Source organism: Pelodiscus sinensis, chromosome 30, assembly GCF_052426305.1.
Source record: "Pelodiscus sinensis isolate ZL-2025 chromosome 30, ASM5242630v1, whole genome shotgun sequence".
Classification (NCBI taxonomy): domain Eukaryota; kingdom Metazoa; phylum Chordata; order Testudines; family Trionychidae; genus Pelodiscus; species Pelodiscus sinensis.
In genome coordinates this window covers 15,273,125-15,297,682 of record NC_143081.1, presented here as the reverse complement: position 1 = coordinate 15,297,682, position 24,558 = coordinate 15,273,125, and the positions used below count along the sequence as shown (strand labels likewise).

General features: G+C 48.2%; 3 protein-coding genes across 3 annotated transcripts; 1 reads left to right on the top strand and 2 right to left on the bottom strand.

Moving 5' to 3' along the window:
* Positions 1-473: 473 nt before the first annotated feature.
* Positions 474-1,612, bottom strand: LOC102453658 (olfactory receptor 9S13-like). The gene has a single exon (XM_006122745.3). It carries the CDS (start codon positions 1,398-1,400, stop codon positions 474-476), a length of 927 nt encoding a protein of 308 aa, XP_006122807.3. The 5' UTR covers positions 1,401-1,612.
* Positions 1,613-9,632: 8,020 nt separating this feature from the next.
* Positions 9,633-10,559, bottom strand: LOC102445369 (olfactory receptor 6Y1-like). Its single transcript, XM_006112294.3, has one exon. It carries the CDS (start codon positions 10,557-10,559, stop codon positions 9,633-9,635), a length of 927 nt encoding a protein of 308 aa, XP_006112356.3.
* A 12,007-nt stretch (positions 10,560-22,566) lies between these two features.
* Positions 22,567-24,043, top strand: LOC106732628 (olfactory receptor 5A2-like). The gene has a single exon (XM_014578081.4). The coding sequence runs from the start codon at positions 22,719-22,721 to the stop codon at positions 23,667-23,669; it is 951 nt and encodes a 316-aa protein (XP_014433567.3). The 5' UTR covers positions 22,567-22,718; the 3' UTR covers positions 23,670-24,043.
* Positions 24,044-24,558: the final 515 nt, after the last annotated feature.

Below are 24,558 nucleotides of genomic sequence, written 5' to 3'. Positions count from 1 at the left end.
ACACTTGGGAAACTTAGGAAAAAAGGGTGAGATTTTCAAAGCTGCCTAAGTGGTTTGAACACCACAATCGTATTCAAGTCCATGAGCATTGAGCACCAAAACCCATCAACCGCTCAGCCAAGGCACCAGACAGAGCGAGAAATCGACCCCAGATGTCCCAAATCCCAGGCCAATATCTTCACCACAAAACCATTCCTCCCATGTTGGAGAGAGATCTTCTCCCAAGGGATTTAGAGGCGAGCCTCCGATTCCTCACCATTGCATGGTGTGTGGGATTCTCAAAGGAGTCAAAGGGTGTGGGAAGTTCAGTTGGGTGCCTAATTCCCTTCGGTTCCTCTGAAAGTCCCTGCCTTTCCTCATAATATTCCCCAGCTGAGACCGTTGTTCAATGGCAGATGTCTGTGGGAATTCCCCTGTCCTTGATACCCATTCCCATCCATCCTGATCGCTGACCGATTGCTCAGCAGCCTTGCTCAGCGGGAAAACCCTTTCTTTTTCAGTTGTCTCCTCAGAGCCTCTTTCACCTCCTTGTTCCTCAAGCTGTAGATCAAAGGGTTCAGCATGGGGATGACGACGGTGTAGAACACGGAGACTACTTTGCTTTGACCTGGGAAGGCGACGGCCCCGGGTTGAGCGTACATGAAGAAGACCGTCCCAAAGAACAAGCTCACAGCCACCAGGTGGGAGGCGCAGGTGGAGAAGGCGCGGCGCCGGCACTCGGCAGAGGGCATCCGTAAGACCGTGGTGAGGATGTAGCCATAGGAGATCAGGACAACTAAGCCCGTGCTCATGATGATGAGCCCGCACACGACCAGCATCGCCATTTCGTTGGCGGCGGTGTCGGAGCAGGCAGCGTTCATCACAGCAGGGACATCGCAGAAGAAGTGGTCGATCTTCCCCGAGCCGCAGAAGGACAAGCGGAACGTGAAGCCTGTCTGGATGCTGCCGTTGAGGCAGCCAGAGAGGTAGGAGCCTACCACCAAGACCTGACACACCCGCTTGGACATCTTCATTGGGTAGCGCAAGGGGTCGCAGATGGCGACGAAACGGTCGTAGGCCATGGTGGCCAGGAAGAAGGCCTCGGTGGTGCCAAAGAGGGAAAAGAAGAACATTTGGGTGGCGCAGCCATTGTAGGAGATGGCCCGGCACCCTGTTGAGAAGCTCAGCAGGGCTTTGGGGGTGATGACGGAGGAGTAGCAGAGGTCCAGGAAGGAGAGGTTTTTCAGGAAGAAGTACATGGGGGTGTGGAGCCGGGAGTCAAGGCTGATGATGGTGATCATGCCGACATTGCCCGCCAGGGTGACACTGTAGAGAATGAAGAAGAGGAGAGAGAGGAAGACTTGCACTTCACCTCCGAAGCCCTCCAAGGTGAACACAGTCACTGCGCTGCAGTTTTCCATGGCTCCCTTGGAGTATGGAGGAAAGCAGAGACGACGGGGGAAGAATGTGGTTTCTGCAATGAGCACTGGTCACCCTACCCTACACACTTGCTGTCGGCAGACACAACTGTAGAAGGACCCGCTGCAACTCTCGGCAGAAAAACCACTCCGGCTCCCCCTGAGTGTCATGCTTCTGGATCACAAGCAAACACCCACGCGCCTAATTCATTGTGCTGGGAACTGGCTGGACCTGGAAGTAGAAAAGGGGATGGGAATGAAGGAGACGGCTTCACCAAGCCACCAAAACTCTATTAAAAATAAACAACGAGAAATCCTATGGCATCTTATAGTCTAACAGATTTATTGGAGCATAAGCTTTCGTGGGAAAAGACCCACTTCGTCAGATTCATGTCGTGGAAATTCCAGAGGCAAATATAAATATACAGGCACATGTTCAATCTCCCTGGACACACAGTAACAGATTTAAAAGTAGCCATCCTGCAACAAAAAAACCCTTCGAAAACAGGCTTCAAAGCGAAACCGCAGAGCTACAATTCATTTGCAAATGTGACATTATCAGTTTAGGATTAAACAAAGACTGGGAATGGCTAGTCAATTGCAAAAGCAGTTTCTCCTCTCTTGGAGTACATCTAGACTACAGGCTTTTGTCAACAGAAGTTTTGTCGACAGATACTGTCGACAAAGCTTCTGTCGACAAAGAGCGTCTAGACTACAGCCAGTTCTGTCGACAAAGCAAGCTGCTTTGTTGACATGACAGTGTAGATGCAAAGGCCAGTGTAGATGCAATAACGCCTTCTGTTGACAGAACTCTGTCGACAAAAGGCATTATTACTCATAGAATGAGGTTTACCGCCGTTGACAGAACAGCTGAGTTCTGTTGACGTTATGTTGACAGAACTCAGTGGCAGTGTAGATGCAGGTAGAGTTTTGTCGACAAAAGTCCACTTTGGTAGACAAAACCCTATAGTCTAGACAAACTGGTGTTCACACCTCCACATCAGCTCCTAGAAGTGGGCCACATCCTCCCTGACTGAATTGACCTCATTATCTCTGGCCTTCCTCTTGATTGGTACTCCCTTCTCCTGTGCCTGTATATTTATACCTGCCTCTGGAATTTCCACGACATGCATCTGACGACGTGGGTCGTTGCCCATGAAAGCTTATGCCCCAATACATCTATTAGTCTAGAAGGTGCCACAGGACTCCATGTTGTTTAAGCAGATTCAGACTAACATGACGACCCCTCTGATACTTGTCTATTAAAAATGTACATATAAATAAATATATTACATAAAAATGGCTAGAAAAAAGAGAAGTAAAAGGAAGTAAAGAGAAAGGGATTTGAAAAGGAAATAGAGGGAAAACACCTCAGGGACGGGTGTATGGGGATAGATAGATAGATAGATAGATAGATAGATAGATAGATAGATAGATAGATAGATAGATAGATAGATAGATAGATAGATAGAGGAGGTGTATGGGGATAGATAGATAGATAGATAGATAGATAGATAGATAGATAGATAGATAGATAGATAGATAGAGGAGGTGTATGGGGATAGATAGATAGATAGATAGATAGATAGATAGATAGATAGATAGATAGATAGAGGAGGTGTATGGGGATAGATAGATAGATAGATAGATAGATAGATAGAGGAGGTGTATGGGGATAGATAGATAGATAGATAGATAGATAGATAGATAGATAGATAGATAGATAGATAGATAGATAGATAGATAGAGGGGGTGTGTGGGGATAGATAGATAGATAGATAGATAGATAGATAGATAGATAGATAGATAGATAGATAGATAGATGTGAACATTTGGTGGCAAGTTAGGCTGAAATCTATTAGCTAACCGACATCTCCTACACTTTTACAATAACCAACCCCATGATAATTTTGCTGTTCATGGTGGCAGAAATCTGAGGCCTCACAAGCGTTTAGCCCAAACCAATACAAATCTTCTCCTACCTATAACATCCTTTACCTGCTACAGGTCCAAAGATCCCTTCCTGACCCCTCCTTTGAAAGAGGAGAAAAAGGCTCCAAATTGTCCCCCTTGCTGAGCCCAGTGTGAATGGGGAACCGATGTGAAGGGCAGTGGAACAGAGACTATCCAGGATAGGGTATGTATTGAGATCAATGGTTCTCTCCTCTCACCCACCTCGATGCAAATCGGGGGTAACTCCACTGAGGTCAGCAGGACTCATTCTACTCTCTCTACCCCCAGCTGAGGAAGTGGGTTGTGCCCACGGCGACTCCTGATACTAAAGAGTCTCGAAGGTGCCACAGGACCACTTGCGCCTAACTCCAATGTTGTTCCAGTGTTTCCCCGGGATGGTCAGCATCCAGGTCTGGTGTAAAATGAGCATCAGGGACATCAGAAGCGCCTCTCATGCATCCCCTCATCTGATTCTCTGACTCTACTGCCGAACCCGTGTCTCTCTTTCCCCACAAGCCGTCATTTCAAACGAAGTCCCTGCCTTTCCTAACTTACTTGCCTCCCCCCGCAAGAAGGACAAATACGTCTTGTCACTACCAATCCATCAGGACTGCATGACGTGGTCAGATGACACTAGAATGACTTACTTTTCAGATGCATCCACCTCTGCGGGGATTTACAGCTAATGCACCGGTCTGATTTCATTTTCTTTTAATTGGCTCTGCAGAAATGTGAGAAAAAATACCCCCCCCCCCCCCCCCCAAACGCTGAGTATTGAAACATCCAGAAGTCATAAAGCAGCAAAACAGCGACCAAACACACTTCCTTGGTCTCACCAATTTCTTACTGAAGAGGAAAAAAATAAGTTTTCCCCCCCTGCAGCCATTTGCGGTTAGATTTCTGACTGCAGCTCAGCGTTGTTTATTGTGCTGTAAGACACCGTGAAATACAGCAGCACCTTCCTTGGATTCAGCATGAGCAACCCGGTGTGTTTTGCTAACTCACCCTTAGGGTGCTTTTTAAAAAGCCTTTCCTGTTCCCATCGGACTTGTTCTTGAAGCAGACAATTAATGAGGCTTTCCACACACAGATCATATGTGATACGTACGTGGTCATTTTGAGAACTAAGAAACCAAGAATGCTTAGTGCTGTAGCAGAAACAGATGCCACTGGGGAATTTGCTCTCTGCCTGCTACATTTTGGAATGATTGGTAAGCAGCTACCCACGTGGAACTAAGCAGGAGTCTGTGGTTAGATCTCTAGCTTTGGACTTTGGACTCCAAAGTTTGGGTCCCCCCTCTATCAGGGTTCTTGTGTCACACAACCAGGGATTAAGAGACCTACGAATGCACATAGTTGCCTAATGCATGTTAAAATCATTTTGATGTGACCAGGAAATCATAGAACACTGGAAGGGACCTCGAGAGGTCATCAAGTCCAGTCCCCTGCCCTCACAACAGGACCAAGCACCATCTAGATCATCCCTGACAGGCGTCTGTCCAACCTGCTCTTAAATATCTCCAGAGATGGAGATTCCACAACCCCCCTAGGCAATTTATTCCAGTGTTTCACCACCTGGACAAATAGGAATTTTTTCCTAATGTCCAACCTACACCTCCCTTGCTGCACTTTAAGCCCATTGCTTCTTGTCCTGTACTCAGAAGCCGAGAACAATTTTTCTCCCTTCTCCTTGTTACACCCTTTTAGGTACACCATCATGTCACCTCTCAGTCTTCTCTTTTCCAAACTAAACAAGCCCAATTCTTTCAACCTTCCTTCATAGCTCATGTTCTCGAGACCTTTCATCATTTTTGTTGCTCTTCTCTGGACCTTCTCCAATTTCTCTACATCTTTCTTGAAATGTGGTGCCCAGTTCAATAGGTAAGTGCTTCTACAATGTGTCTAGGTGCCTGGCAGCATCTTCAGACACCAAAATACCTTTAAAAATCTCACCTGAAGTGACCCAGGAGGGCCATAAACCGTCCCCCCTCACACCCACTAGACAGTCCAACAGGTTTCTTGACCATGCCGAGGCTTAGCTCTTAAGTTTGTCTTCTCCCAAGTAAAGAAGTTGGCTTGAATAGTTCTGGTGGGTTAAAGGTTCTTCACCTTCGTGGACTGGTTTGATTGCAGCTTTGATTGCAACAAGGACAGGACACAACCTGTTGGTATGGAGACCGGGTCTGGAGGCTTTCTACTGGGCAGGACCTGTGATGGGCGTCGTTCCCACCTCCATGGAAAACTTGGGCAAACAATGATTTTTTTGGAGTATCCAAAAAGCAAGAAATTCAAAACTGGGAAGTGTGGCCTCAGAAACATCATGGTAGGCTCAACGCTTTATGCATCCCTGTTTCACCTGGGACTACATTCTCCGGCTGGTCTACACATCTCTGGAGGCATCAGTTTTTCTCCTTGTACAGAGGTGGTGTACAGATGCCTTCTGGCTCAAGACCCCTGCTCATAGAGGCTCACAAATGACCACTCTTAAGAGGCACGATGGTGCCACTGTGAATAGAAATATTTGGGGTTTTGGCTGGAAAAATAAAAACGCTTCATTTTGGGGGGCATTAAACTTTTTTAGTAACTATTTGAATTGTTGGAGAAAATGTCATTTGGATGAAACTCCAATTTCCCATTAGCAAACCATTTAAATGGGAAATTCTTGGCCACCCCTTTTTTCTCTAGTCTAAGTCTGGTGCATGAGATTAGCTACAATATAGCCACATCATCATCAGTGAACTCTGGATTATCCATCTGAGAGCACAGCCCTTGAAGATTTCAATGAAAGGAGTAAATCTACCAGGTAGCAGAGTAGTAGGTTGTTACCTCTTTTGCAGGCCAGCCACTACAGAAGGGTCCGACAAACATTTTGCAAGCCTTTGCTGAGAAATGTGTAGTGCTGATTTGGTTTGGTGCACCGTGATCATCGTAATTGCTGCTAGACGTCATCACTGGTGCATTTTTATGAAGTTGACAAAGAAAGGTTCCTTTATTACTACAGTACAGTAACGCCGATAGGTTCGATATGAGACTAGAGCCCTGTTCCGGGCACTGTGCAGATCCACATTGATTGGCTCTTCATGGTTCAGACGAGATGCACAGGGCAGTAAAGGAATTGTCATTAGTCCTGTTTGACAGACAGAAGCATGGAAACATTGATCTAAGATTTACAAAGGAATTTAGTGGCGATTTGACATGCAAAAAGGTGAATTTGGTATTCAAACACAATTGAAAACCAATAAAAATTGGAGCAGGATTTTTTTTAAATGCTCAAGTGATTTAGGAGCATAAGTTCTTCTGATTTAGGAGCACAAGCTCCTCATAAAACAGCGTTCTCCCGTTCTCCTCATTGTCTTCATAGAATCATAGAGCTGGAAGAGACCTCAGAAGGTCATCAAGTCCAGCCCCTTGCCCAAGGCAGGACCAATCCCAACTAAATCAACCCGGCCAGGGCTTTGTCAAGCCGAGACTTCAACACCTCTAGGGATGGAGACTCCACCCCCTCCCTAGGTAATCCATCCCAGTGCTTCACCACCCTCCTAGGGAAATAGTTTTTCCTAATGTCCAACCTAGACCTCCCCCACTGTAACTTGAGACCATTGCTCCTTGTTCTGCTGTCTTAGGTGGCTTTGAAATGTCCATGTTTCAAAGAACTCCCCAAGGACACCTTGAGCTGAGAATTGACCCCCGTGGTCTTGGGGACAGTTCCAGCAAATTAAATACAAGACCATCTTTCTGCTCCTGGATAAGTGTTACACTTGCTCAGTATATTTCTGCTCACTCTTCTTACCAGCCTCCCTCATTATCTGGGCGGCCTCTTGGTGTGGACCCCAAAGGTCAGACATGTTCTTTCTTTTCAAAGGCATCTCAGCAATGAGACATGCCATTGTAGCAAGCATGTCCACTCATCCCGCATCTTCCAGCGCATCCTCTCTTTGGAACCATAGCTAATGGTAGGGTCTTTGCCATTTGACGGATGTGACTTTGGAGAAGAGAGGCAGTAAAGTCAACATGTTCATGAATGGCAGGTTCCCTAGCATGTGAAAGGCTGACCTCGGACACCCTGGGTTTGATTTTTCAGGGGGCTTTAGATATTGAGTAGAACTCATCAGAAAATTAGATTTTTTTTTCCAATGACAAAAATTAATTTAATCTGTTTCCCATGGCAAAGTTTGTCTTTTGGGCCAAATAACCTGAGTGTCACATGTAGTTTAGTTGCCTCAATGTATCTATAGCCCAGGCTCCCTTCTTGGATTACACCTACCACAGGTTTCTTAATTAGTCATGGGAGGCAATTGCACCATGGGAGTTCCCATTTATGGTGCATCATGGGAGATATGGTATAGTTGGGGAGAATAACCTGGGCCTATCTACACTAGGAATTTGTTTCAAAATAATTACTCCAGATGGGTATGTCTACACTACCCCGCTAGTTCGAACTAGCAGGGTAATGTATGCATACCGAACTTGCTAATGAAGCCCGGGATTTGAATTTCCCGGGCTTCATTAGCATAAAGCCGGCACCGCCATTTTTAAAAGCCGGCTAGTGCGAACCCCGTGCCGCGCGGCTACACGTGGCACGGGCTAGATAGTTCGAACTACGTAGCCATTCCGAACTATCTGTACTCCTCGTGGAATGAGGAGTACAGATAGTTCGGAATAGCTACGTAGTTCGAACTATCTAGCCCGTGCCGTGTGTAGCCGCGCGGGAAATTCAAATCCCGGGCTTCATTAGCAAGTTCGGTATGCATACATTACCCCGCTAGTTCAAACTAGCGGGGTAGTGTAGACATACCCGATAGGTCTACACAGCAAAATTATTTCGAAATAACTTTCTTAGTGTCTACACAAGCCAACTGCTATTTCGCAATTAATTTGAAACAGAGGGCTTAGTTCAAAATTGGTAAACCTAATTCCACGAGGAATAGCGCCAATTCTGAAATTCCTATTTCGAAATAAGCACTGCGTAGATGCTTATTTCGGAAGAGGGGGCCTCCAGACGTTCCCAGGGTGCCCTGCTGGCCGCCCTGGCTACAAGATAACTTCTGACATGATGCCCTGTAAGAACCAGTCCCGGCTGGCCTTAAATATAATTCTGCGTCCAATCAGTGTAGATGTGTTATTTTGAAATAAGATATTTCGAAATAACTATTTCAAAATTAGATATTTCGAAATAAAGCTGTAGTGTAGACATACCCTCCCAAAATAACTATTCCAAAATAGCATGTCCCCACTATGGAGAAGCCTCAAAATTAGTCCAAGGAAGGCTCCTGTAAGGTAAACGTGATACCTTGCCGTAAAGCCCGAGCAAGCAATGGGGAGTAATTACTCTGCATGACTTTGGGGAGTAGTTATTTCGAAAAAGCAGCAGCGTCCACATTCTTGCCATTTCAAAATAATTATTTTGAAATACGTGTTATTTCTCACAGAAAGCAAGAGCCATTATTTCAACATAACCAGCCGTTGGACACACAGCTCGTTATTTCAAAATAAGGGGCGTTATTCTGAAATAACTCGCCAGTGTAGACCAGAACTTAATGAGGGGTATGTCTACACCGCAGTGTTATTTCAGAATAATGGTCATTATTCCGAAATAACAATGTGAGCGTCTACACAGATTTTGAAATAATGGACAGCTTATTCCAAAATCTGTAAACCTCATTCTACGAGGAATAATGCCTATTCCAAAATAGTTATTTCGAAATAAGGTGTGTGAAGATGCTCCATTTGTGCTATTTTGAAATAGCCCCTCCCCATGGCCATTCTAAGTTATTCCTCCCCAGTGCCTCCTGGCACTCTAAATCGAGATAGCACATCTACATTAGGGAAACCTTTTTCTCCATGTAGCTGAGGAGAATGGGGATGTAAGGAAACTGAACTAAAATCCCATGAGACACCGCCAACGTATTTTCAATACATTGTTTTTTCAACCATTTGGGGATGGAGGGTTCCGGAAAATCAAAATTTTCCACCAAAATTTGGCATTTAGAATTTTTTTTGTCAAAAAGCTAATTTTCTGTCAAAACACACCAGTACCGGAATCGATATATTTTCAACACATCTCACGGGACACACAGTCTTGCCTCAGAACTGCCCCAAAGTTCCGGCAGGAACATGGAGTATGATTTACAAGGTGCCAAAAGGAGCTACCTGCCCACTGAGACCTCACGTCTGAACCTCCAGCCCATCCTCCCCAGCGTTGGAACCCATGGCCACTTGTGCATGCAACGTGCCACCCGTCAGACTAATCAGTAGCTTGGCCTCTTCCCTGGCGGTCCTTATCTAGGAGCTGAGAATTGCCTTCCTCAGTGCATCCTTGACCTCCTTGTTCCTGAGGCAGTAGATGAGGGGGTTCAGGAGGGGCACCACCGTGGTGTACAGCACCGACACCAGCTTGTTGGAGCTGTAAGCGTACATGGCTTTGGGGCGGGTGTAGGTGAAGAGGGTGGTGGAGTAGAACAAGACCACCACGGCCAGATGGGAGCTGCAGGTGGAGAAGGCCTTGTGCCTGCCCTGAGCCGAGGGCATCCGGAGCACGGCGAAGAGGATGCAAACGTACGAGGTGACCACGATGCACAGCGGCACCATGATGACCAACAGGGCCAGGATGAAGTCTACTAGCTCGGCAAGGGAGGAGTCGGAGCAGGAGATGTTCAAGAGGGGGGAGATGTCACAGAAGTAGTGGTTGATGGCGTCCGTGTGGCAGAACCGGAGCCGGGCAATGAAGCTCAGCTTGATGGTGGCTGTGACTAAGCCACAAACCCAGCAGCCAGCCGCCAGCTGGGCGCAGAACCTACCGCTCATGATGGACGGGTACCGCAAGGGGCTGCAAATGGCCACGCAACGGTCATAGGCCATGGCAGCCAAGAGGATGTACTCCGTGCACACAAAGGTCACAAAGAAATACAGCTGCGCCATGCACCCTTGGAAGGCAATGCGCTTATCCGGGGTCATGAAATCGGCCAGCATCTTGGGCGCAATGACCGTCACGTACCAGATCTCCAGGAAGGACAGGTTGCCCAGGAAGAAGTACATGGGCTTGTGCAGGCGGGGTTTGGCCCGGATGACGAGGAGAATGACGATGTTTTCCATCAGCGTTAGCAAATAGGCCAGGAGGAAGACCGAGAAGAGGAGTCGCTGACGCCTGGCAGACGTGGTGAATCCCAGCAGAAAGAAGTGATTGACGTGGGTTTGGTTTCCTTCATCCATCCCTTCCAGGCAACTCCTTCCTGCCCCACCTGTGGTGAATTCAATCACGATTAGTCCAATTCCAGCCCGTGGAGAACAGCTGGGGCCCAACCCAAGAGGGCGGCCCCATTGTGCTGGACTTTACACATCCGTTCCGTGTGCAGCGGCAGTCAAAAAAGTAAACAGAATTTTAGGAATCATTAAAAAAGGGATAGAGAATAAGACAGAGAATATTGTATTGCCTCTACCTAAAAACATAGGACGCCCACATGTTGGATACTGCGTACAGATGTGGTCACCTCATCTCCAAAAAGATCTCTTGGCATTGGAAAAGGTTCCGAAAAGGGCAACAAAAATGATGAGGGGTTCAGAACGGGTGCCCGATAAGCAGAGATTAAAAAGACTGGGACTTAGAAAAGAGGAGACTAAAGGGAGTTACGGCAGGTCTATAAAATCATGGCAGGTGTGGAGAAGGTGAAGAAGGAAATGTTATTGACTGTTATAACAGAAGAACAATGGGTCACCAAATGAAACGATTAGTTGGCAGGTTTAAAAGAAACAAAAGGAAGTTTTTCTTCATGAAGTGCACAGTTAACCTGTGGAACTCCTTGCCAGAGGATGTTGTGAAGGCCAGGACTAGATGAATACATGGCGGTTAGGTCCATCCTGTTAGCCAGGATGGGCAGAGATGGTGTCTCTGTTTGTCAGAGGCTGGGAATAGGCGACAGGGGAGGGGGTCACTGGATGGTTCCCTGTTCTGTTCCCTCCCTCTGGGGCACCTGGCATTGGCCACTGTGGGGCAGACAGGACACTGGGCTAGACGAGCCTTTGGTCTGACCCAGTGTGGCCATTCTTATGTATTGTCCTTGCAGCAAAGACCACTGGGCTCTGATTAGACAAGAAGGACTCGTATTGGAAATTCTTCATGCCAGAAGCCATCTTTTTGCTCTGTGTTTGTACAGCACCTAGCACAGTGAGATCTCAAAGGGAATTAGGCACCTTGGTGCTTTTCAAAATGCCTTTAAGCCTCTCTCTTTTTCTTTAGATACTTCAATGCCTCTCCAACTCTTGCCAAGACGACCCAACGGTGCACTGAAAGTCAGGCGCCCATGGCTTAGCCCACCAAAGGAATCAGGCACCTACAGGCCATATTTAGGTCTCTATATCTGGGCTTGGCTGCCTAAATCCAAGTTCCGGACTCCAGTGCAACGCCCACAACTGCCACTGGACTCGGTGCCGGCAGGTAGGTGCCCAGAGGATGCCGGTTGAATTGGCTGCCGGCCTTCAGTAAGCGGAAGGGGGTTCCAAAGAGGATGGAAAGAGGCTGTTCTCAGTGGTGGCAGATGGCAGAACAAGGAGCAATGGGCTCAAGTTGCAGCTTTTTTGGGTGGGAGAGAACATCAAAGGAAGGGGAAAGGAAAGGGACATCTCAGTTTCCATCCAGTAGAGAGTAAAGAAAAGTTTCTAAAAAGTTAGGATATTTTTTTTCCAATATTTTCTGAGGTCCCTCGTTTGCGGAATGTTACCCGCTCTGTGGCTACCAGGCCAGCACGTTACTAGGCCAAGTGTCTATGCCTACGGGGCTTTGGCTGGCAAGGAGGAGAGGAGTGAGAATAGAAACCTTTGCAAATCCCAGACCCCCGTCAGGGAAACTTACATTTCAGTGAGAGGTCAAAATGCAGCCAAGGGAGGCATTTCCTTCAGTCCAGCTGTAGCCAAACTTTTCCTCTGTGGAATATTTACAGGAGAGGATTCATTAGAAGAGTTCTTGAATATGGGAGAGTAGATAGATGCACCGTCCCATGCACTAATCAATATGCTAACGATTCCCGCAGCCCAGTCCTTATTACAGAAACAACCGGTGATGACAAGCAATTCGTAATGAGCTGAAATAGCCTCATTCTGGGTCGTTAACTCCCTCGTCACTGAACACATTCGCAGTATCAAGCAGGCCGCATCAGTCACAATACTTTGGATTCATGCACAAAGTTTCTTAGGCTCTGTCTGGTCTTACACACTGTCACGGGCAATGTGATTCATTTGCTAACGAAACTGAATGCCTCCTGTGTGCACCTGTTCTGTCCTTGTTTTCTCTCAGGCTATGTCTACGCTATGACTTTTTCCGCAGGAGGCAATGCAAATGAAGCGTGAATTGGCATTTTCTCGTGCTTCATTCGCATACTCTTTTTCATTCTGTTTTTGTGCTCAGGGGGTTTTGCGCTAAAACAGGCAGTATGGCCATGGCTGTTTTGTGCAAAAACCCCTTTTTCCGCAAGATCCTTATGCTCTCAGGCAAATTAGGATGCAAAAGAAGCACAAGAAAATGCTAATCCACGCTTCCTTTGCATTGCCTCTTGCGGAAAAAGTCATAGGCTGTGTCTACACTGGCATGAATTTCTGGAAATGCTTAAAATGGAATACTATTCCATTTTCAGTTTTTCCAGAAAAGGAGCGTCTACATTGGCAGGCTGCTTTTCCAGAAAAGCCCTTTTTCCGGAAAAGCGTCTGTGGCCAATGTAGACGCGCTTTTCCGGAAAAGAGCCCCGATCGCCATTTTCGATGTGTCTACACTGGCCCTTTTCCGGAACAGTGTTCCGGAATAAGGACTTATGCCCGAACAGGAGCAGAATAGTTTTTCCAGAATAGCGGCTGATTTTGTACAGTAGAGCGTCGTCGCTTTTCCGGAAATTCAAGGGCCAGTGTAGACAGCTCGCAGCTTATTCCGGAAAAGCGGCTGATTTTCCAGAATAAGTGGCCCAGTGTAGACACAGCCATAGTGTAGACAAAGCCTCAGATGACAGACAGACAGGCAGATAGAATCACAGAATACTAGAACTGGAAGGGACTTCAGAGGTCATCAAGTTCAGTCCCTGCCCTCACGGCAGGACCAAGCAACGTCTAGAGCATCCCCGACAGGTGTCTGTCCAGCCTGCCCTTCAATATCTCCAATGATGGAAATTCCACAACCTCCCCAGGCAATGTATTCCAGTGTTTCACCACCCTGACAGTCAGGAAGTTTTTCCTAATGTCCAACCTGAACCTCCCTTGCTGCAGTTTAAGTCCATTGCTTCTTGTCCTGTCCTCAGAGGCCAAGGAGAACAATTTCCCCCCCTCCTCCCTGTGACACCCTTTTAGATACTTGAAAACGGCTATCGTGTCCCCTCTCAGTCTTCTCTTTTCCAAACTCAATCAACCCAGTTCTTTCAGTCTTCCCTCATAGCTGCTGTTCTCTAGACCTGTCATTATTTTTTTGGTGCTCTTCTCTGGACCCTCTTCAATTTCTCCTCATCTCTCTTGAAATGTGGTGCCCAGCACTGGACACAATACTCCAGCTGAGACCGAATCAGTAGAGAACAGAGTGGAAGAATGACTCCTTGTGTCTTGCTCACAGCACTCCTGTTAATGCCGCCCAGAATCATAGCTATGCAAATCACATAACTTATTTTGATCTTATTTCGAAATAGCTTATTTGTTCATTTAACTCGAAATCACCCCCTATTCCAAAACGTCCCTTCTTCCTTGTGGAGCGAGGTTGACAGGGACACTGGAATAGCATGCCCCTTATCTTGCGAAATAACAGGTGTGCTGATAAGACACGGGATAGCTATTTTGGGACACCTGCAGAAATAGCACAGCTGTGTGCACATAGCCAATCTGAATAGAGATGTTGAATTTGGGACTTTTTATGGGGGTCTGCAAACACCATCCAACCACCATCTCTACATCCACTTCCTTCTCCCTCTAGGAAGGGAGGGGTGAGAGCAGGCTAACGGGTCCCTGAAAACACGTGCTAGGTAGTTACGCTGAACAATCTCTTCCCTTTGCATTTCATTCTGGCTTGGAGTCCCTTTCCCCAGCCTGCAGACAAGCTCTCTGCAACCTCACAAGTGCCTCTATCTCCCCATAAAAGATATCACTTCGCCACCTTGTCTCTCGCATACCTGGGACAAGGACACCACCTGGCTTCCAAGTCTCATACGATTGCTGTTGATTGCAGGCATCTGGTTCCAGAGTGTCCTTTCAAGAATCAAGTTGAGGTTGGTCCTGCCTTGGGCAGGTGGCTGGACTTGATGAGCTCCTGAGGTCTCTTCCAGCTCTATGATTCTATGAATCCTGCCTATTGAAAGTTACGCCTGCGTAAATGCAGCCGTACATAGTTTCCCCAGATGCCTAATCCATACTGAAGTTTCAGAGCTAGCAGGCAGGACAGTTGGTAAAACACACCTCGCCACGGAAGGAAAATTTGCCTTCAAACATGGAGTAGCTGGAGAGCAGAGTGGGTCTGGACAGCAAAGTTCAGCACCAGGTACATGAAGGATGCCGGTGCCGGTATGTGTGTGTCTCTTTATTTGCCGTCGGTGTCCCTGGAGGGGACCCGTTGGAAGCAAGCACACTGCGAACAAACTCATCTGTCGGCACAGGTGCTCAATACCTAGTAGGCTGCGCCTGTTCTGATTCATTGGGGTCTCAGCTCTGGGAGAGAGAGGGAGGAGCAGGGCCGGAGCAGGACTCAGGCGATGGTGGAGCTCTGGAAGGGCTGGGAGGGAAGTACAGGCTCCTCAGGCATGGCGAGGACCTTTCGGCAGCTTTGGGAACCTCAGCAGAACCCAACAGAGGTGCCTCCAAGGCCAATGGATTCCTAGAGGATCATGGAAACATGTGGGCTGGATTCCCCTGCTGGTGCCAATCAAACTGGCTGCATTGGCGTCCATGGGGCAGATCACCCGCTGTGGGGTCAACTGGAGTGGAGCCATGGGCACCATTTTAAGGGGCAAGGGGGGCTGCACACTTCCCCCCACCACACACAAGTTTCAAAGAATCCCAGGGCAGGCAGAGCCCTCAGGAGGCATCGAGTCCAGCCCCCTGACCAAAGCAGGACCAACCCAACTCAATCAACCCAGCTAGGGCTTGGTCAAGCTGGAAGTTAAACACCTCTGGGGATGGAGATTCCACCCCCTCCCTAGGGAACCCAGCCCAGCGCTTCCCCGCCCACCTAGGGAAAGAGTTTTTCCTACTATCCAACCTAGATCTCCTCCGCTGCAACTTGAGCCCATTGCTCCTCGTTCTGCCACCTGCCCCTACTGAGAACAGCCTCTCTCCAGCCTCTCTGGAACCCCCTGCAGGAAGCTCTCAAATCCCCCCTCACTCTTCTCTTCTGCAGACTGAACAAGGCCAAATCCCTCAGCCTCTTCTCATAGGTCATGTGCTCCAGCTCCCGAATTATTTTGGTCGCCTCCGCTGGACCCTCTTCAATTTATCCACATCCTTTCGGGGGGAGAGTGGGGAGACAGGAACTGGATGCAGCTTTCCAGATGTGGCTTTCTCAGTGCCAAATAAAGGAGAATGATCACTTCTCTAGATCTGGCAGTCCTCCTACTAATGCAGTTCGATACGCCATTAGCCTTCTTGGCTACCAGGGCACACTGTTCACTCGTCTCCAGCTACTCATCCACTGTAACCCCCGGGTCCTTTTCTGCAGAACTGCTACTCAGGTCCCCAGCCTGTACCAATGCTTGGGATTCTTCCGTTCCAAGGGCAGGACTCTGCACTTGCCCTTGTTGAACCTCATCAGATTTTTTTTGGCTCGACCCTCTACTCTGTCTAGGTCACTCTGGACCCTCTCCCTGCCCTCAAGCATATCTACCTGTCCCCCTAGCTTAGTGTCATCCACAGACTTGAAAAGGGTGCAACCTAGCCCCTCATCCAGGACATTAATAAAGATGTTGAACAAAACCAGTCCTAGAAGAGATCCTTAGGGCACACCGCTAGAAACTGACCGCCAGCCAGACATCGAGCCATTGATCACTACCTATTGGGTCTAGCCAGCTTTCTATCCATCGTAATGTCCTTTTATCCAATCCATCCTCCCTTAACTTGCTGGTAAGAAAACAGCCTCTCCCCGAGTTACAAATGAGTTACAGACCAAACACTTGGCCATAACTCAAAATGTTCGTAACTCGGACCCCATTGAGTTACATGGCGACTGCGCTGTTTGTAAGCGCGGATCGCGTTCGTAACTCAGGGACCACAGTTACTACCACTTTGGTCATAAATGCAAACAGTCGTAACTCAACCGTTCACAACTCGGGGACTGGCTGTATTGTGGGATACCGTATCAAAAGCTTTGCTAAAGTCAAGGTATATCACATCCACTGACCTCCCTGTAGCCACAGAGCCAGTATCACGTCATAGAAGTTAATCAGGTTGGCCTTGACTATTCCTTATCACTTTCCCCTCTTCCAAGTCCTTCAAAATGGATTCCTTGAGGATCCCCTCCATGATTTTTCTGGGGACTGAGGTGAGGCTGACCAGTCTAGTTCCCTGGATCATTCTTCCCTTTTTTACATTTGCCTTTTTCCAATCATCAGACACCTCCCCCAACTGCCACGAGTTTTGAAAGATAGTGGCCCATGGCCATTTGGTTCATTCTTATTGATAAACTAGGCAAATATAACTTAGATAGGGCCACGATAAGGTGGGTGCATAATTGGCTGGATAATCGTAGTCAGAGAGTTGTTGTTAACGGTTCTAAATCCTGCTGGAAAGGGATAACAAGTGGAGTTCCTCAAGGGTCTGTTTTGGGACCCGTACTGTTCAATATCTTCATCAATGATGTAGATATTGGGATAGAGAGTACGCTTATTAAGTTTGCAGATGATACCAAACTGGGTGGGGTTGCGACTTCTTTGGAGGATAGGGACATAATTCAAAATGACCTTAGCAAGTTAGAGAAATGGTCAGAGGTAAACAGGATGAGGTTTAATAAAGAGAAATGCAAAGTGCTCCACTTAGGAAGGAACAATCAGTTCCATACATACAAGATGGGAAGCGACTGTCTAGGAAGGAACATGGCAGAAAGGGATCTAGGGGTCATAGTGGACCACAAGTTGAATATGAGTCAACAGTGTGATGCTGTTGCAAAAAAAGCAAATATGATTCTAGGTTGTATCAACAGGTGTGTTGTAAGCAAAACTCGTGAAGTCATTCTGCCGCTCTACTCTGCACTAGTTAGGCCTCAGCTGGAGTACTGTGTCCAGTTCTGGGCGCCACATTTCAAGAAAGATGTGGAGAAATTGGAAAGGGTACAGAGAAGAGCGACAAGAATGATTAAAGGTTTAGAGAACATGACCTATGAAGCCAGGCTTCATGAACTGGGCTTGTTTAGTTTGGAAAAAAGAAGATTAAGGGGGGACATGATAGCGGTTTTCAAATATCTAAAAGGGTGTCACAAGGAGGAAGGAGAAAATTTGTTCCTCTTGGTTTCTGAGGACAGGACAAGGAGTAATGGGCTTAAAGTGCAGCAGGGGAGGTTTAGATTGGACATTAGGAAAAAATTCCTAACTGTCAGGGTGGTCAAATATTGGAATAAATTGCCAAGGGAGGTGGTGGAATCTCCCTCTCTGGAGATATTTAAGAACAGGTTAGATAGACATCTGTCAGGGATGGTGTAGACGGAGCTTGGTCCTGCCTTGAGGGCGGGGGGCTGGATTCGATGACCTCTTGAGGTCCCTTCCAGTCCTATTATTCTATGATTCTATGATTCTATGATTTATACCAAAACATTAAAACAGTTATGGCAGCGTCAAAACAGCTGGCAGTCCAGATGCAGAAGAGGGCGAGGAATTATCTGCCTTCTCCCCAGCATGCAGAAGAGTGAGGTAGAGCCAATAACAGCGGAAAGGGGGAATAGGAAAGGGCTGATGAAGGTCTCATGCCATCAAAGCTGGAGGAGATACAGGGGGAATACGTGTGCTACGCAATGGGACATAAGGTGATGGAGAGTCACTTCTCACCACGGGCCCCTGGCTGGCTTCCCTCATGTCCACCTCACACGGCAGCGCCAGGCCTCCATGCTACCACTGAGTCCTGGCAAAGCAGAGCCCGGAGGACCACCAACACATGGGGCCTGCCAGCAGCTCCATGCCAAGAGCAGCCTGCTCGGTCTCTGCTGTCCCACACCCATCTGCTCCCAAACCATCCCTCTCCCCGACGTAAGACTCCACCTTGGGTTGTCTGGAAGATCACTTTCCCATGTGTTACCATGGTGGATGAGGTTGCCTGGCAACATTGATTGTAGGTTCTCTTTGGGAACCAATCCCATGCGGCCACTGAAGCATATAGAGGTGACTGCCACCCGGCACCCGGGGAACGGAGCTGGGAGGGAGGTAATCTGTGTATTGGGCAGGAATTTATATTGGGACATTAAACACAAGACGAAGACAAAGAAGACGACGACACCTCTATCTCTTTCGGTGTCCCTCTCCTCTCACGTACCCCGTTTTCAAGCCGTGCATCAATATTGGCTGCAGCCCAGCTATTCCTGATTTATTCTGCAGTAAGTCGGAGCAGAATTGTTTCCTAATTAACTCCTCAAGATGTGGAAATCTCCATTTGATTTCTCGTATTACCTAAGGTACTGTAAGTCGTTAGTAAGTGTGTAAATTTGCTAATCTTCGGGAAGTGGAGGAAAGGGAGAAGAACAGACGGTGGAGGATCTGGATGGGGGAGTGGGAGGGAGGAAGGTGGGCAGGGACAGGGTATGAGAGCCACATCCCAGGGATTCATGGATGGTTTTTGAAAGTTACACCTAACCTTTCCGAATGTGCAAGGTCCTTCTGTTTCCGCATCGTCCCTGCTCTTTCACTGTCCTGTCGGCCAGGTCATTTGGGAACTCAGCTGTGTTACAAAGACCCAGAAGAGTCAACAACTTACAAAGTAGCCAGCAAAAGGCTGTGAATCCCAGTGATTGTGGAACCCGGGCCATGCTCACGAGAATGAGCTTTCACTATTGGTGGATGTTCTGGTGCTCAGGGTGCTGGCTGGGGTTTGTGGGTGCTGGCTCCGTTGTCTGTCTGTGTTGGTTTCTGTGTGGATTGAGCTGCGCTGGGACATGTGTGCGGATTCCTGTGTGTGGTGCACAAAGGATGTGTGTTCTCGTTGGGGACTGGTAGCGGCTAGAGGGTTTCTGAGGGCTGACTGAGGTGAGGCATGAGAGGTACGATAGGGGTGAGGGCTGTCTTACACTGACTGATATAGGTTGATCTGGGGGGGGGGGTGCTATTGGAATTTGTGTGAGAGAATTGTTTTATTGTGTAGGCGGTTGTGTTGATTTGTCACCCTTCTGGATGTTCCCTTTTTTCATGCCCCTAGCAAATGTCATTCCTTGGCTCATTGGGTTTTGTGTCTCCTGTTGCATCCTGCATTGTGTGCCTCAGCATTTCAGATGTGGTCCCTATGTGTCTGAGCTGTTCTTCTGTCCTCTTCCTCTGCTCTTTGTTCCGGTCCCCACCTTGCGCGGGATTCCTTTGGAGTTTGCAAGCTACAGAATGACACATGGAGTCACCATCCGGGGATCTTATTAGAGCGAATTTCACCAAGTCAGTTCTGAGCATGGTTTGGAACTTCGGCCGAGCCTGCCCCGTTTTTCCCATGCAAAGTTTCTCTCTGTGGCTATTAGACAAATACACCCCTGAAAATATCTTTCAGCATTTCACAACCCTCACCTACTGCACTCTGTATGAGGTCATAATTCTAAAATGGGTTAATTATCTTCTCGACGGGTTAGTGACTGTTAATTTCATTTGGTGAGCCCTAGTTCTTGCATTGGGGGAAAGAGTAAAAAACACTTCCTTCTTCACTTTCTCCACATGGTTTTATAGACTTCTACCATGTCATTTCCAAGCTGAGAAGTCCAAGTCTTTTTAACCTCTCCTCACACAGAAACCATCTTGCTCCCTTAATCATTTTTGTGGCTCTTTTCTAAACCTTTTCCTATGTCAAGAGATCTTTTTGGAAATGGAGCTGTCACATCTGAACACAGTATTCAAGATGTGGGCATAGCACAGATGTAGAGAGGCAATATGATAGTCTCTGTCTTATTTTCTATCCCTTTCTTAATGACTCACAACAGTCTATTTGTGTGTTTGACGGTCTCAGTACATCGAGTGACTGTTTTCAGAGAAGTGTCCATGGTGACTCGAAGATCTCTCTCGTGCATGGTAATAGCTAACTCCGTCTCCATTATTGTCCAAGTATGGTCGGGATTATGTTTTCCACTGTGCACAACACTGAATTTCCCAACACTGAATTTCATCCGTCATTGTGTTGCCTCACAACTCGGTGTTGTTATAGCTCTCTGTATCCTCTGCATTCTGCTTTGAACTTTCGTATCTTGAATAATTTTGTATCATTAGCAAATTTTGCCACTTCCCTGTTAACCCCTTTCTCCTGATCATGCATGAGTGTGCTGAAAAGCCCTCGCCCCAGTATTGAGTCCCGGGAGATACCACTATTTACCTCTTTCTATTCCAAAAACTGACCTAAAACAAACGGAAAAAACTATGTAGCACTTTAAAGACTAAGAAGATGGTTTAATAGGTGATCAGCTTTCGTGGGCCAGACCTACATTTGCGGAAGTGGGTCTGGCCCACAAAAGCTAATCACTTATTAAACCATCTTCTTATTCTTTAAAGTGCTACATCGTTTTTCCTTTTGTTTGAGCAAGCTCAGACTAACACGGCTGACCATTTATTCCTACCCTTTGTTTCCTATCTTTTAACCAGTTACCAACTGTCACTTGCTGCCGGATGCTCTGTCCATGGGGTGCAGTGTATCCCACCGCTGCCACCAGCGTCACTGAAGTGTGGGGAGTCACCAGTCCTGCACCCCCATACGCAGGAAGAGGAGACTCAGCCAGCTGGTAGAAGAAAAGGATTATTATTCAACTGGGACACAGCACAGAACAGACTTTTCAGCACAGAAACTCAGAAGCAGTGAGTACAATCCATCTTGGGAAAGGGGGGCCCAGAGCCAGTACCGGGGATCACTCCCTGCACCCCAAACTGCCCCCAAACTAGCTCCCATGCTCTGCAGTCTGGCCGCAAGCCCTTCTTCCCACCCTCGCCCTGGTTTCCAGGCAGAATGTCACTTTTTAGCACCCCCTCCCTGCTCAGGTTCTGAGGGGCATCAGCCCCTGTGTATGCATGTGGTAGAGCTGCCTCAGTGTCACTATCATCATTTAGTTATTGGTGCAGTGTCCCAGGAACGTGTGGCACACACGGGGGGTTCCTGTAGGACAGAACTCACATGCACCATTAACACTAGCCCCAGCCCCATGTCCGAGCCGTCGGTGAGCACCATGAAAGGTTTGTCAAAGTCTCGTTTCACCAGCACCAGAGCTCTGGTCAGGGCTTCCTTCAGTGCACAGAGAGCCCCCGGCCCGGCTCGGTCCAGCCCACCTTGTCAGGCTCTCCTTTCTCACACAGCTCTGTGATGGGGGCGGCGATGGAGCACCATCCCAATGCAGGACTGGACCTGCTTCTTAGTCTGGAGAACTGCCCAGTCTCTGGTCCCATCTGCCTTGGCCAGCTCGGGCTTTAAGCTGCCGCTTCCCACCTTATGGCCCATGTAAGGCATCTCCGCCATCCCCACCTTGCACTTCTCAGCCTTTATAGCCAGCCTGGCTCCCTGCAGCTGGCCCAGCACATGGCAGTCCTGGGGCACTTGGTCCTGCCAGGTCTGGCTAAAGACAGGAATATCTTCAATGTACGCCAGGGCCAAACTCTCCATCCCCCTCAGTGCCGGTACATCTGGCGCTAGAACGTGGCAGGTGCCCCGTCCCCTCCTTCACCCTGAGACCAAAGGGCAAGACCAGGAACTCATAGTGCCCCACGGGGTGATAAATGTCGATTTCAGCCTGGCACATGAGTTCAATGGCACCTGCCCTCGGTGGGGTCTCTCTGCCTCTCAGCTCCCCCATGTCCTGCTCATGCTGCCACGGTCTCTCCCAGCCCTCTTGTTCCTTCTCACTTTCTTGCCACTCCATCCCATGGTCCTTCTCACGGTCATGTCGGTCCTTCTCTTGGTCCTGATGGTCCTTGTCTTGGTCCTGATGGTCCTCATTATAGTCCTTCTCACAGTCCTGGCAGTCCATCTCATGGTCCTAGTGTTCCTGGTCTGGTCCTAGTGGTCCTTCTCATGGTCCGCCAGTTCCTTTAACCTAAGTTCTCTTTCAATTTCCAGCTGCCGCGGGTGCACCAAGTGGAAATCCAGATTTTATAAACCTCTGCTGACCGAGTGGGTCCTGAGGCAACCCACAGAGAGAAGTTGTACCAGAAATGCTGACTGTTTTGCAATGGAAGATGGACTCTACAGGGCAGAATTTGTTTTTCTTTCCCACAGATGAAACCGACGGCAAAGAAAGGCCTGGGGAATCAAACGTCCTTCACGGAGTTCATCCTCCTGGGATTTGGGGACCTCCCTCAACTACAGCCCTTTCTCTTCTTCTTCTTCTTCATGATCTACATAGTGACCCTGGCTGGGAACCTCCTCCTCATCATGCTTGCCGTGGCTGACCAGCACCTCCACACCCCCATGTATTTCTTCCTGGGGAACCTCTCCTGCTTGGAGACCTGCTACAGCTCCACCATCCTGCCCCGGCTGCTGGCCAGTCTCCTGATGGGGGACAGGACTATTTCTGTTACTGGGTGCATCACGCAATTATATTTCTTTTGTTGCTTGGCAGGCGTAGAATGCTGTCTCCTCTCCGTGATGTCCTATGACCGGTACCTCGCCATTTGCAAACCTCTGCACTACACGGCGATAATTAACGGCCGGTTGTGCCTCCAGCTAGTGGTTGGGTCGTGGCTCGGTGGCTTTGTGTCTGTGTCCTTCTTAATACCTGTGTCACAATTAACATTCTGTGGGCCAAATGAAATTGACCATTTCTTTTGTGATTTCAGTCCAATCATTGAAGTATCCTGCAGTGACACTCACTGGCTGGAGGTTGTGGCTTTTGTACATTCGTCCGTGTTCACATTCCCTCCATTTCTCTTGACTCTGGCGTCCTACGTGTGTATCATCGCCACCATCCTGCGGATTCCATCCACCAGCGGGAGGCAAAAGGCCTTTTCCACCTGTTCCTCCCATCTCATCGTGGTGACCCTTTTCTATGGGTCCCTGGTCGTTGTCTATCTCCTCTCGGACTCTGATGCGCTGAGGGATTTACACAAAGTGTGCTCTGTTTTTTATGCGGTCCTGACCCCCCTGATCAACCCGCTGATCTACAGCCTCAGAAACAAGGAGGTAAAGGAAGCCCTGAGAAAAGCTCTTCTTCGATTTTTCACCTTTTAAATAAACGCAGGGATTGTAAGCAACACGCAAAACCTACAATTGGTGTCAGGAAGTCCTGATTCTGAGAATCATCTACCTATACAGTTTAGAAATATGCATCCGTCTCTGTCTGTCTGTCCATGTGTGGGTCCACTGTCTTTTCCAGAACATCTGAATGGTAGAATTAGAGCCACCACATTTGGTATGAAGCGTCCTCTTCCTGTTAATTAAACCAGTGTCAGGGTTCGGTTGTGCCAGGCAAACAGGAAGCGCCTGGAATGGGATTGTTCTCCGTCACACGGAAAGGGAAGGGGTTGGTTGGAGGGATGTTATTCTGCAGAGATTCTGCAGGGGACAGTGCAGGCTGGGTACAGTTCTATCCTGGCCAGTTCATGTAGCCTAGGGTCTGTGACTCCCAGAGCAGATGTCCAGCAAAAAGAAGGGATGTCACACGCTCGGGTTGTTAACAGAAGTCATATTTTAAATAAATGAAAAATGTACATGCTGCATTGCAGTGATGGTATTTTTTGGAAAAAGAAGGTTTTGGGGGGAAGGGGAGGCAGGGAGTGGGTGGCTTAAGTCAGAGGGTTGGAAGGTATGCGGGGTTCAAGGATGTATGAGGTGCAGGAGTTAGGGCAGGGGGCTGGGAGCGAGGGGGGCTTACCAGGGCCACTCTTGATGGCATGGGTGGTGCTGCTTTGGTGATGGTTCCTCCCAGTGATCCAGTGCCATGGTCCCTGGCCAGCGGCTCATCCTGAGGGGCTGGGACTGCTCTACCCAGAGTGCAGGCTCCTCCTAGAAGGGAGTATCCAGTCAGGTTGGGGCTCTGCAGGCTGGCCCCAGCCTCCATCTGCAGCCGTTCAGGGGGGTGGTGCTAAGCAGGTAATCTGGCAGGGGTGAGGGGACGTTG

What these genes read in the sequence shown, in the direction of transcription:
- LOC102445369 (XM_006112294.3), bottom strand. Translation starts at nt 10,559, where the DNA reads ATGGATGAAGGAAACCAAACCCACGTCAATCACTTCTTTCTGCTGGGA.
- LOC102453658 (XM_006122745.3), bottom strand. Translation starts at nt 1,400, where the DNA reads ATGGAAAACTGCAGCGCAGTGACTGTGTTCACCTTGGAGGGCTTCGGA.
- LOC106732628 (XM_014578081.4), top strand. Translation starts at nt 22,719, where the DNA reads ATGAAACCGACGGCAAAGAAAGGCCTGGGGAATCAAACGTCCTTCACG.